At 40.6% G+C, this 13,831-nt stretch overlaps 1 protein-coding gene across 1 annotated transcript; it reads left to right on the forward strand.

Annotated features, from left to right (window-relative positions):
* Positions 1 to 110: 110 nt before the first annotated feature.
* On the forward strand, positions 111 to 13,023 carry LOC110977263 (osteoclast-stimulating factor 1-like). The gene is made up of 8 exons (XM_022231226.2): positions 111 to 308; positions 3,441 to 3,487; positions 3,676 to 3,726; positions 4,088 to 4,151; positions 5,351 to 5,442; positions 8,352 to 8,550; positions 9,254 to 9,352; positions 9,944 to 13,023. Exons 1-8 carry the CDS (start codon positions 254 to 256, stop codon positions 9,985 to 9,987), a joined length of 651 nt encoding a protein of 216 aa, XP_022086918.1. The 5' UTR covers positions 111 to 253; the 3' UTR covers positions 9,988 to 13,023.
* Positions 13,024 to 13,831: the final 808 nt, after the last annotated feature.

Raw genomic sequence — 13,831 nt, forward strand, 5'->3', positions numbered from 1 at the left:
TGGGACACATGAATGTTCGCAGTTTATGAATTTTATACACTTCCGGGTTTAGCTCATAGTCTGGCACCTGCATTGGACATTTTGTACAACAGTGAATTCTGCGTTGATGATAGTGACGGAAATCAGACCTTACACGGAAACGTAACAAGTTCCAGTGGTTGTGGCATTTTGTCGCGTTTCACACTTCTCTTTCAAGTTTCACATCTTAATAAAACGTTTTCCTTGTTTTTGACCTATTTGTCAATGCTCAACTATGACAACTCCAGCAAGAAGTGCACCACCGCCGCCAAAGCCAGTGCCTAAACCAGGTAATACCACTTAGGCCTACATTGAAAGCACTTGTTTTCCCGGGAAATCGTACAGACATATTGACAGAATTGACCTGCCTCTCAAATATCCCATGGTGGAGGTTGTTGCAGTATTTAGAAAAACCATGGAGGTAGGAAAGGAAAAACAAGATGACAATAGTCAATGACATAATTTCACCAAACTTAATTTTGTAGAAAGAAGGCAGGGTTTTGTTTTTTGAGGGAAATTATGGGGTAAAAACTACAACATTGACACAGACCATGTTGTCTCTGACTAATAACTGAAAAGTTTAATTAAAAAGCTGATCTCTTATTGGTTGAAATGAGCCAATTGTAAGAGTATTGAAGATAACAGCCAAAACTGCTTGATAGAGTGTCTGTAATTGGTTAATGGATAGTTTTATTCGAAAGCTGATCTCTGACTTTCCCAAAAAGCAGATTAGGGAATAAGACCATTAAGAGTATTGAACATGTTGAAGAGAACAGCCACAGCTCATATACAGTCTGCCATGTGTGTGTGTGTGTGTCAAGTTGACTGTGCATTACATTGACAGAGGGAAGGCAAGAAAGTCGCATTTTTCTCGCAAGTTTCTCTTCCAAATGTAGCCCAAAATGTGGTCTTGACAATCAAGAGACATTGCCAGAATACTCTTTTTCAGGACCAACCTTTAATTGTAAAAGTAATTAAAACGGGTGTTGTTGAGTGCAGACTGACATAAATGTATCTGGGTTCTTGTGCAGGTTCAGTTGCGCATCACTCTGCGAGTTTGTTTCTGTCATGACTGTGACAGAGCGTTCATCAGGTCATACATTGCATATTTTATGAACAGAGAAAAGTTAATGTCTATCATGGTGGTTAAAGCATACATAAGCTTCAAGTTGTATAATAGATCAGAGCAGTAGATGTTCTCAGCTCAGTTCATGATGTACAGTGTACATGTACATTGAGGGTTCATAACAGCACAGAGGATTGACAGGGAGTCTTTGTTTCATTTCCAACAAGACTACTTTGACATTTACATGTAAATCGGGCGTAGTCATTCGGGATCAAAATAAGTAGCAGATGACAGGCTCGACAAACTTTCTGGTGGGATTGTGACAATTCTGCACCCCAAAAAAACTTCCACAATGTTGTTCATTTACGAAGTGTGTAGCCCCACCCTCAGAAAGGCCATAAAAGATTAAATCAGATAATTCCAAATTCCCCCCCCCAAAAAAAAAACACACATATACATAATAGTCCCACTCTCTCCATAAAATGTGGTTCTCAATCTGTCCATGTGCATGAAAATTCTCAGTTCCCAGAATCTAAAAAAAAGTAACTGTAGGAAAGAATTTTGTATTGGACTGTTAGGGTCCCTTTTAAGGACCCCTTCCCTTAATTACTTAGCCCCTCTTATTGCTAAAATCCCCCTGAATATACTAGATGGCATTGGTATTCACATCTGTGACACTGAAAACTGTGATCGTCCAATACCAAATTCTTCCGCATTACCTGTTTATTTGTAGGAGTAAAGGAAAAATCTTTGATTATGTGACTTCCAGAAAGGGTAACATTTATTTGCATTATCTGTCAGCCGATTTCTAGAAAACACCCAATGTTGTGGTATTAAGTTCTTTGTTTCTAAAAGTCAAGTCACAAGTCATGTTGCAGCAAGTCAAGTCATTAGTCAAGTTTTGCAAGTTCAAGTCCCAAAATGTTGTCCTATAAAGTCAGGCCACAAGTTGTTTTTTTTTTCTTTAAGTTCCATCCAAGTCAAAAAATTTTTTTAATTCACATCCATGTCAGTGACTGAAGTCAACAACTCTGGCACTTATTTTAGTTTAATATGATCCTGTTTCTGTTTCAGGGGATATTTGTATGCCAGTGTTGTAGTCGTCACCAGTCTCGACCTCAAGACCAGTTTGAACTAGGTCTTGGTCTTGAACATGCTGGTCTTGATCTCAGATCAGTGGTCTCGGTCTTGGTCTTGATCTCGCACCTCCCGTTCTTGGAATTGTTGGCCAAGACTAGTACAAGACCAATTGAAGAAAACACTTTGCACCATTTCATACCTGACTGGTGATGAATTTGATTGTTTGTAGGCCTACGGTATATGAAAAACTTGAATCGAGACCCCACAAGATGTAAGTACAGCTGTTAAGGACTGTACGTACGAGCGTTCGTTGTGGCTACGGCTAGCAGTAGAGCGTCATGTGCAAACTTTCACCCTTTGCGTGAGTTAAGTGCGCACCCAAAGTTAAAAGTTGCATGGCTGAGGTTTAGAGCTTTAGCACTGGCAGTCAAACTTCCCCACGCAAAGTTGAACCTTGCACCTGGAAGAAGACAATGTGTGACAGCCCCCCAAAAAATTTTCACTGGTTACTGACCGTAAAAAGATACGTGATTTGTTGGCGTCGGGGTACCTGTGAACCTGTAGTCACGTTGCATGGTCTGGTAACTAGACGCTTATTTATGCTCTGTTTGTTAATCTCAAACTTGACTAACAAGACACCGTTCCATGATAGCATTTGTGGCACAACGTGGTGTGCCGTGTAGCTTTGCCTTGGTAGTGTGTAAGTTCATTGATGTCACGACATTCAGAGCAGTTCAAAAAGTGAACCCATCATTGAAGAATGCAAACTGCAAAGTAACAACAAAAAACATTAATACTAAATTCCAGGACCATTCTGTCAAACTAATGTGTACATGTAGTTCTGTGGTTTATAGCCCATCCTCACAGTTTTATGTCAATGTACAGAGATGATTTCCTTCCATTTATTTACAAATGTGGTTTTGGTCTTGGTCTCCGGCAGCTGGTCTTGGTCTCGGTTTTGGCCACGCTTTACTTTTTCTGGCCTGGTCTTTGTCTGTTGGCCTTGGTCTTGGACTGCCTGGTCTTGACGACAACACTGGTGTATGCTGAATAATTAAGAGCAGTAATATACTCATTTGCATTTCGTGGCTGAAAATAATTTATAGGTCATTATGTAATCAGTCAGTGTATCAAACCATCCCAGAAATGATATGGTTGTAAATGTAATTGAAAGACCGATGAGATTTTGCAGTGTTGCAGACAAAATGGGAAGTACATGTACATGTATAACCACTAGATTACATGTGTTGGTTGTTTCGTGTATCTCTCATTTCAGGTCAGGTCAAAGTTTTCAGAGCACTCTATAACTACCAGGCCCAACATGTAAGTTCATTATGTCAGAATTTCAGTAATGCTGCACATTATGAGGACATCCAAATAAAGTTGAGCTGGAAAAAAGTTTTGACTGATGGGAAATTCAGACTACCACTGTACCGTAGCTCTGTTCGTTGAGTTTGTTAATGGATAAAGAATGTTGCAGTATTACACAAGTCTCTTTATCTTTTCACCAGAGCGATGAGCTGAGTTTTGAAGAAGGAGACCTTCTCTATGTCACAGACATGGTCAGTAGACGAACCTTTAGTCCCCTTTTTTTGCTTTCTGTATTCCTTTTGTATTAAAACCAAGAATTCTCCCAAAATATCAGTTGCTTTTAGTTCACAAGCATTACTTAATATATGAGGAAAAGACAAGCAGTTGATTTTTGGAAGTTGGACATTAAGCTAAACTTCCATGGCAACCTACAGGTCAAGTTCATGATTGAGAACTCAGTACACGTACTAATCCGATGAGAGTTGAAGCCAAGGACAGATAGATGAAAGGTTGATTTAAATGTTGAACTTTGGGTTCCAGTGCACAAGTTGAAAGTTGAAATTCATAGCTGAAGATAGTTTTTGTTTGTGAACATTTTTGTGCATTTTGCAGTCCAACAAAGACTGGTACAGGGCTCGATGTGGCAAGAAGACGGGTTTGATTCCAAGCAATTATAGTGAGTAGTATGCGGTTGTCAGTGGATGCATGACAGCCTGTCCAATTTTACGTCCTGTTTTTTTATCCGTTTTTGTTTTCTCCCATGGTAAAGCCATGTTCCTTCTGTCACATCACACACACCAGTGCCGTTGGTAGCAGTCGATTTCTAATAATGGGAAAACAAGGAAGTGTCACAATGGTGTTTAGAAATGCACTTCAAAAAATTTGTTTCCTTGTTTCTATCTTTTAATCATATTTGGGCCAACTGTAAAAACTTTGTATATTCAGAATTTCAACTCCAAATTCTTTTCAATCTGTCACAGAGAACAGTTCTTCTTTCTGTTTTAAGCAGATCTTAAAAGAGACCGAGATCAAACAACCATTTTTGAAAGAGGAAATAATACCCACCTGTGTGAAAATCCATCATTTTCATAATTCTTAGTTCGTTGGCTTACCGTCCCAACAATAAATAATACAGCTTTAGAAGAAAAAGGAAATTCTGATTATTTAATATTGGAGGGGGATGACAGCTGTTTCTGTTTCCTGTAAATTGATAAAATAATCACAGTGAATGCCACCAGCCTTTCACTGCTAAAGATCAGATCACCACATACAGACTGAACATAAACCTGCCCTTTGATGTGTTTGTATTGTAGTTTTGTCTGTCCCTTTTGTTGGCTATGGTACTAATAAAAAATGGGAGAATCGGTTTATTAAGTATCGATATTAGGTAGTCAATTTAATCAATACTAAAATATGGCAATATTGGCAGATAACTTGCATACAGTGGTATACCCAGTGGGCTGCATACTGCACAAGGGACATGTCCCCCCCCCCAGATGTCTGTACCCCCTGTCCCACATCCCCGGCCTCTAAATGAACACAACATACATGTCACACTTTATTTGCTTTCTGTGCCCACTTGAGAAAAAAAGTGTGTGTCCCTGTGTGCTTCTCCAGAAATTTCATCCTAGTTATATGATTACTTGTACACGATCCTCTTCAAATTCCTAAAGTGATTTATAACAGGTAACAACACGAAAAAGTTAATGACATTTTGCTAATTTGGAGTAACAGGTCATAACATCGAAATTACTGTATTCTTGCTCTATCTGCCTGATTTGTAAGTGTGATTTTTTTATTAAGTTTATAAATCTCTTTGAACAGATACAATCACCCTCTGATGAAACACTGAATTTCCTCTTCTCCCCCCCCCAGTTGAGCAGAGTGCAGCACAGATAGACAACCCTCTCCATGAAGCATCAAAACGGGGAAATGTGGACTTCCTGAAAGAGTCTCTCGCCAATCTTGTAAGTATTCCCCAACTGCAGATGTAGCGCTTGACTGTACATGTGCATCTGTATCATAATCTCCAGGTTTTTGACTGCCCCATTAATTGCCCTTGCTTGTAGTACAGTGTTCTAGTCTTCACATGTCACACTGTTATATATTTTCCCTACTCTTTATTCGAGAGCATCCTACATGTACATGTAGTTTGCAACACTCTTGCCCCTACGGCTTGTCATGAGATGTTTTTAGTAGCACTGATTGTGGGTCTCAGTGAACCAAACTAGAACCTGATCGTCCTAGCCCAAGCAGCCTGGACAACAGCGACTCACAAAAAGTGGAAGTGATGACAAACAGAAGTTGAGCAAGGACATGAGATCAAAGGTTTCTTTGTGTCCCAAATTCCGCCTCGTGCAGAGCTCACAGTCAAACAGGGAGCTGGCGAGGAAAATCCTGATTGAAAACAGACATTTCACAGTAAGAAGATGCTTTGCAGAGACAAGTGTTTTCTTCATATGAAAATACCGTCACAGAATAAAAACATCAATACTAGTCTCATCCGATGCAAGCTCTTTGCTCCCATACATGTAGTTCCAACTCAGTTTTTCAACAAAATGTTTGAGTTGATTTTTAAACTTTTAAAAAAGTTGACCATCTGAATATATTACCGATTAGAATAAAAGTTTCACCCCCTTATTGTAAAAAGATAACATTTCTTTTTAAAAAAAAGTCGACCTCTGGATGCATTAACCTCAGCCCCACATTCCAAGGGACTCAGAGCATCGTGTTATCAATGGGCCAACTTGCCTTGATGACCCTCTGGGGCTTGATTCACTGACCACTTCATCCACTTGGTACCTAAAGGGGCATTTTGTGCATAAAATTCCAACCTCATGACATACTTACAATGCAGTTAATGTTTTTTATGGACACTTACATTTGTGGGGTCAGCTCGTAAGTCTGACACATCATAATTCCAACGCCTCATAAGTCCGAAAAAAGCATTTTAAAAAGTCCTCGAGTCTGACGCCTCATAGGTCCAACGCCTCATAAGTCCGTGTGACGTGTACAAGCTCATAAAGCCATGAACAGTCTGGTGTATGCAGCAAGCATTGCTGTGCTGTGCGACGTGTGTGTGCTGAACGATTGTACACTGACAAAGCTGTCACGCAAAACTGTTTCGCCGGGAGAATAAAAAATGATTCCGTCATCACCAAGTGTTAGGTTGGCCTAATGTTTGATTCTTTTCGTTTCATTTCTCTCAGCAATTGCGAAGTATAATTATAAAGTAAACTCATGCCGAGGAGTGCAGTACGGATGGTTTCAGGCGTGCAACTATTTGCACTTCTCGGAAAACTGTTAGGCGTGTGATGGCTTGGGAGTGCAATCACACACCTCAAAACAAAAGGACTGACGCCTCAAAAAGCCAACGTTTGATTTGATGCTCATTACGAGCGTATGAAAACAGCACTAGGAACAAGACTGGTTCCCCGTGTCAAGTATGGTGTATGGCCTGCACTCCTTCATGTTTCATAGTCAATCACACTGATGCCTCATGTTAAGTCTGACATCTCATTGATCCGACGTCGGATTTATGAGGCATCGGACCTTTGAGGCGTCGGAACTATGAGGCTAATAAGAAAAATTGCCCATAAATCCAACGCCTCATTATTCCGACACCTCATAAGTCCGAAAATTCGAACTTTTGAGGCGTCGGACCTATGAGGCTTCGGACTTATGATACACACTCATATTTGTTTGAATGTTTATTGCCCAATTTACAGAAACTGCATACAGTAGGTTTGCAAAAACTTTTTCTGGTCTCATGGCGGGTGCCTTTTCCCCCACACTCTACTCTGCGTATTTGCATGGACGTGGCTCAGTTATAGCCATTTACAAATAAACAGACTCTAGGCAGTGACTGGGCAAGTCAATTTAACCAGACTCAGAACGAAGTCAGTAGAATTCCTTAACTGTAAATCCATGCACCTGTTAGACCGGTGATGTTGAGCTGGAGAGGCCAGCATCTCTGTGGCAGTGTTGGAGCCAGTGTTCAAGATTTTAGAATTTCAACCATAAAAAGCAGGAGATAAATGTACACTAGTCTATGGGATCATTGGGGGGGAACCAAATTTATTTTCCATTATTTTCTGCAAACATTGTAGCTTGAAAACATTTTTAAAGATGGCACACTCCAAAGAGTTTTAAATGTCATACTGACTGCAGAGCAAGAACTTTTGGGTGAGTTTTCATAAAACCCTGTATGATTTTTATATGAGTTCTGTAGATTGAACTTGAAACTGTAACGGTCTTCAGGCATGCAGGCCCGTCTTGAATAGGTCACTCTCACTGATCCACTCACATCCATCAGCAATGTGGGCAAAGACTGTGGGTGCGAGACCCAGTGCTTAGACAATAGGCAAGCCTTTAATGCTTTGTAAATGGCAAAACGTTTGAGGAAAATGTGGAGCCACTACCCAGTTGTGGTTTGGCTTGGTAAACAATAACTGTACATAAGTGGCAATCATTATGCCATTTAATAAAGAATTTATGGTACTTTTAGTTAAGATTAAATCTCATTGTCTAATAAACAACATACGCCGTACGGCTGCTATCCAAATACTTGCCCACTTCCGTGGCAGTTGATCCTGAGGAAACTGTCTGGTGATGTGGCACTTTTGATTAGACCCTACACCAAATTGATCAAGCCTAACATTTCCAGATCACCACAAGCACATCACAAGGTTTCAGAGGAGTTTTCATGAGTCCAGCATGTGTTACTTTACAAAGGGTTTGAGCCTGGAGATAGATTCAATTACAAATAATGTGGCCTGGGGTTCCTGCATTGGAAAGAATTTAAGCAGGTTCGGGAAGGCAATTCCTAAGCAAAGTGTCAGAGTAAACGGCAATTCTGAATTTCCTACGACTCCAGGTGTCCGTGAATGGTTTGGATAAGTCAGGGTCCACTCCCCTTTACTGGGCTTGCCACGGAGGCCACATAGAGTGCGTCAGTATTCTCCTCGGCCAGCCCAGGGTGGAGATCAATACACAGAACAAGATTGGAGACACGGCACTGCACGCTGCAGCCTGGAAGGGTCATGCAGAGGTCGTCAAAATGCTGCTGGGTAAAGGTAGGTCAGCTAGGGGGGGGCAGGTTTCCAGCTGTAGGCATCACCAGGATGTTTTCCAGGTTTGGGGTGGCAAAAGTACTTTTTGGCATCGAAGTGATGTACTCTAAAGAGAGAAAAGGGGACAAATTGGTGATTTTCATCCCCTTAGGTTTTTTCCTGGGGCCAAGGGGGCCCTTTGGACACCCATGGTTGGGGTGTCTTTAACACAGTTTAGTTCCCAAAGTTGATGCCCCCTTGGCTGGATACAAGTTTGGTTCAGGAACATCACACTGTCTTAATGCAGAGGCGGATTGAGGGGGGCATGCCCGATCAGCAGAAAACCCTGCTGTGTTTTGCGTTGAACCAGAGAGAAAGGCAGTTTGGGTTTATTTTAGTTTCGTTCCTTCTAAAAGCTTGTGAAAGCCTCAATAATGCAGCCCGACCTCCCAAAACAAAAACATTCAAAGGTTTCATAAAAATTCCAAATTGTTGGTTACCCCAAAAGTAATAATTTTGGTCCTCCAATATTTAGTCCTGGCTTCACCCTTGTCTGAATGCAAGGCAAATATTTGGAGTATTTTCATTGATTCCGTAAATGTGAATTCTGTGAATCTTTGCAGCAGAGATGTTAGGGCTAAACTTTCCAATTGCCATCAAACTTGTGTGGCACTGTGCTTTGATTTTTGAAGTGAGATTACTTCAGGAAGATGTTCTCTTTTCACAGGAGCACGGACGAACATTAAGAACAAAGAAGAAAAGGTTCCTCTTGATCTTGCCTCCAAAGACCCAGCAACTGCTGCCCTTCTTGCACCACATACAACAAGTGAGGAATAGTACTCTTGGCTTAAGAAATTGTTGATTTACTGAGCAATCTGTATTGACAGGGGTGAAATTTTAGAGCCGACCCTCATGAGACTGAATGAGAGGGCTTGATAAGTAGCTTTGGAAAGTACATACAAAATTCTGACTTTCTGAACGCAACCTTTCCTTGTGCGCATGCACGTACGATATTTCTTGGTAACTTTTCAGACTATCCTGTAAATACTGCTCCTGGTAGGTATTGAACATGAATGGTGATTTCTCGAAAATTTACGTGGAGCAGCTTTTCATCCTTCATTTGTAGGTGTCAGCTGTGACCTCCTTCCTCCCCTACCCTCACGGAGTATGCCATGTCAGCATCCCCACCTCTGCTTCATGTGTACATACTTTGCAAACTACTCCATACTTGGAATTGGCAGATCAGGGTGGGATGTGTCAGTGCGGTGTCAGTGGGGGTCACATACCCCATTAAAGGGGGCAATATTTTATTTTAATGTGATGCTAAACAATTAAACACCTTTGGGTGAGGTTTGCATTTCTCTGCTTAGCACATGCTAATATCATGTTCTCTTCGGGTATCACTTTGACGTTGTAGGAATTGACGACGAGGATTACTTGGATGATGAAGACAGTGATTAGAAGCCACCACACCATCCTGCAGCAACACAGGTTTCACGCACAATACTGCAGTGCATAGTCTAACCCTTTGGGGGCGGAGCCAGGGGGTGCTGAAAGATGGGCGTGTTCCAAGACTGGAAATCAGCCTTATTGAAGATGGACCCTGAAGCTTCAAATCCTAACACCAACCTGAATGGCTTTTAGTCAATCCCCCCCATGGTAAAAAGTACCACCCCTCCCCACAACCTTGTTTGACTGCAGTGTACCACTGTATAACAGTCTGCTTTATTTTGTTTTGGCCTTTATCAAGTTAATATGCACTCCTGATAGTTGCAGTTGTATTTTGAAATGTGTATACAGACAAGACAAGAATGGGTGGGTGTGTGTATTCCCCTCGTGTCTTATTCCTCCATGTTTCCACCAAGTCTTCAAATCTTATGTTAGTCATTTCTCAAGGCACTGTGAAATTTAGCACATGTGCATTCCAATGTGGAGGATCGATTCTGAAGAGCAATTTTCAAAGTGGTTAAATGTTTTTTTACATCATGTGCTTAGGCATGTTCTTTTGTTGTCCTTGTGAAACCTCTCTGGAATAGTGGAACGGCAGAACCCACTTATCATCCATCCATTAGTTGTATTTTGGTGGTTTGCTCATATGAAACTTCTCTTAAAAACTGTAACATCCCCTGCTGTATCATTTGTGTTTGCATTATGGACGTGCTGTCAACTTCAGGATTTCCATTGTGGATTTTTTGGTTAGTTTTTCTCCAAGGGAGGGTGTGAGACAGTTTCAGGGATCATGTACCTTCTGAAAGGAATAGTTAATTTCTACAGATGTTTTCACATTTGATGGAACTTTAAAATGTCACAGATAACCAACAGGGCAATTGAACAACCAACTGGCAGCCGTATAAGCCTTTTGCGAGTTAAATTTGAATAAAATCTGGTAGCCTGAATTATCTGATTGCACATAAATATAATTTGAATGACACTAATGACAGTGTCACTGTACCTCTTGATATTTTGGGGCAAGCTTTTGCATAGCTGCCACCACCTCTTTCCATTCATTCATTCATTATGATTTATTAAATCAGGAATGGCAGCCGTTAGGCTTAATTGAACATGTTTTTACAATTTAAAAACCATTAAAATATTACAAAATAATAACAAAAAATTAAACCTTAAATTCGTAAAACACAAATACTGATATTAAGAAAAAAATTTAAAAAATTTTTATCATAGAAGGTATTGCTCTATTTTGAAATCGTTTAGTTTTACAACTGTATTGTACATATTACTCAGTATTCCTCAGATCATAAGATATTGGTTGTTTCGTACAAAGCCACTTAGTCCCACTTAGCCACTTAGTCTGGAATGGACTGCTTCCTTCGTGCCCTTCTTATCCATTGAAAACAGTGTATTGAGTATTGATGCAAGGTGTCCCTTACGTAACTAAGCAAAAGCTTGCCCCAAATCAAGAGGTGTAGCAATAGTGTCTTAAGTATGGAGAATTCAAATTGCTATGTTTATGTGAACTTAAAGAACTCAGTATACCGTATTTTATTCAAATTTAACTCGCAAAAGGCTCATTGGAAATTGAAGAAGTGCCTTTGATTCAGTGTTAACAGCTAGATTTTATCACAAGAGGGCGGATATCACTGCACAACCTTTTGTCCCCAGGTTGATTTAGCTGGTAAAAAAAACAAACAAACAAATATGCAGCTGTGAGGTTGATGTTGTGGAAAACTCTGAGAAATGTGATGCTTTGTAAATCTTTGACATCTTGTTAAGTACAAAAAGGGTAAATCTAAGCCTTAGTATACATTTATATTTTATTGCTGATCTTTCCTGTTCTTCCAGACGACCTTGCTGTTCTTCCCATTTTTCCCCAGATCAGACAACAATGGAAACATAATCCCAAATAATATTTTCAACAGAAGTTTATCAGTGAAGAGCTAAGTCTATAAATAATCTGCAAGTCTTCTCTCGATTGTATTTTTTTACATTCAAAAAATCCTGTGGACTGTAAATGATTTGCCTTGGTATGTACTTGGGAATGTAAAATATTCAATTTTAAAATTGGCAAACTTGGAAACCGTGAATATTTCTGATGAGTGAGATGATGTAAGCTGTTTTGTATGTTACTATTTTATGGCTGGCTGTTGTATTTGAAAGGCGAGAACTTCAAATGCAAGTTTGTGCTACGTGCTGTGTCCCTGAGCAGGACAGTTAACATTCACCTGGCTTACCGCATCTCCAATGTAAACAGCTACCGGTGTCATGTGGATTTATGACTTCATGAAAATCCAAGGTTTTTTCCCACTTGGTGAGGACTCCCAAGCTGTTCCTTTTTCTTCTCATTAATTGTGCATCGGACATGCTCAGAACAGTTAAGGCGTCCACCTTTCACGGAGTCAAAATACCACAGCACACCGGCGTTAGCTTTGGGAGTCATGAGGTAAGGACTGGCATTCTGACCAGGAACAGAGATTGTTTATTCCCGTCAACGAAACTTGGAATAAACATCTTTTCAGCTTCGTTTGCAGGGAAGTTGTGAAATAGCTTAGATTTATGTGGTGTTGACAACCAGTTCCAAAAATACCTCATCATGCATCTTACAGGATTCGTTGATTTCTGAAGCAGGGTAACCCGGGTTAAAGGAGGTCTTTCTGCAAGATTTGCAAATCACCTAATAGTGACAAATTTATCATTTCAGCGATGACCTTTGTCAAGCTGGCACTCAATTTAAAGTTTCATTAATGTATTTCTTTCTCAAAACATTAATCTTTGCTTTTTCAATTACAGAATTTTCAATTTGCATGTTTCAAGAGGTTTCTCCACCTATTGTGGTTTTGAAAGGAACAGAAGTTTAAAAAAGATGATGTAAGCTTGTAGATGTAACCATAGTTCTGTCTTTTCTCAGAATGTACATAAAGAGAATTGTTCTATTCTTATATACAGAGAGGAAACGCTATGCGACATTATAAAAGCGCAACGTAGAAATCAATGTAGCATGTGTAAGTCTTGAGAAGTTACATTAAAGAAGACTTGAATAGACCTTTTATGTAGAAGGACCTGGTGCATTGGAGCTCCTCCGCTGGTGCTTATAGCCGACGTAAGATACCTTTCGCGATGGCCGCTATGGATGGGTGTTCAGTCGATTGGAACCTTGTGAGTTTATCTCAGAATAGTTAGTTTGATACTTCGATCTTTGCTATAAGACAGGCCAGCCGTCGCAACTGTGCCTGGGACAAGAGTTGCGATGAACAGGCGGGACAGTGCCTGTTTGAAACGAGATTTGGCTTCAAATCTCACGCAGTTATCCTCCCCATGATTCTCTGTTCAGATGTAAATGGAGGCACGGTTAAAATTCCATGTCTTACCTTCTCCCAACCCAGTCTTTACCCCAACACTGGCGTCAGAACTGGGCGACGGTATCCGCATTCTTCAGAGCACGGCGTTCAGGTACCTCTGGTTTCGTCTTCGGTTTGAGAGCCCGAGTTTCATGAATTTAGCCCCCCCCCCAGACTTTCCGGTTTCATCGATGTTTGGGTGGGTAGGTGGGTGGGGGGTTTGGTAGGTACTAGGTAGGGGGTATAGGTAGGTCTTGAGTTAGGGAAGTCTTGGGTGGGGAATGGAAGTCTTGATTGGTGGGGGAATTATGGAAGTTTTTTCTGAAAATGACTCAATTTTTAACCTGTAAAAGAATCTCAGATGACCCCACTGTCAAGAAAGGTGATGGTACGGTTTTTGATATACATGAAATACGTTTGCACGAGCGATTCAATGGCGCGCCTCCATGACTTTGCAACACGTTAGCCAATCACGACTTGCGAAATCTGTCGACCCAATGCGCGTTTGAAAG

This window comes from Acanthaster planci, linkage group LG05 (genome assembly GCF_054643075.1).
Source record: "Acanthaster planci isolate LZ-2023a linkage group LG05, COTS_SCS, whole genome shotgun sequence".
NCBI lineage: Eukaryota > Metazoa > Echinodermata > Asteroidea > Valvatida > Acanthasteridae > Acanthaster > Acanthaster planci.

Bases quoted from the DNA above. Each gene is read 5' to 3' on its own strand.
- LOC110977263 (XM_022231226.2), top strand. From the start codon at position 254: ATGACAACTCCAGCAAGAAGTGCACCACCGCCGCCAAAGCCAGTGCCT. The intron at 5,443-8,351 runs GTAAGTATTCCC...CTACGACTCCAG, and splicing joins AAGAGTCTCTCGCCAATCTT to GTGTCCGTGAATGGTTTGGA. The intron at 9,353-9,943 runs GTGAGGAATAGT...TTGACGTTGTAG, and splicing joins TCTTGCACCACATACAACAA to GAATTGACGACGAGGATTAC.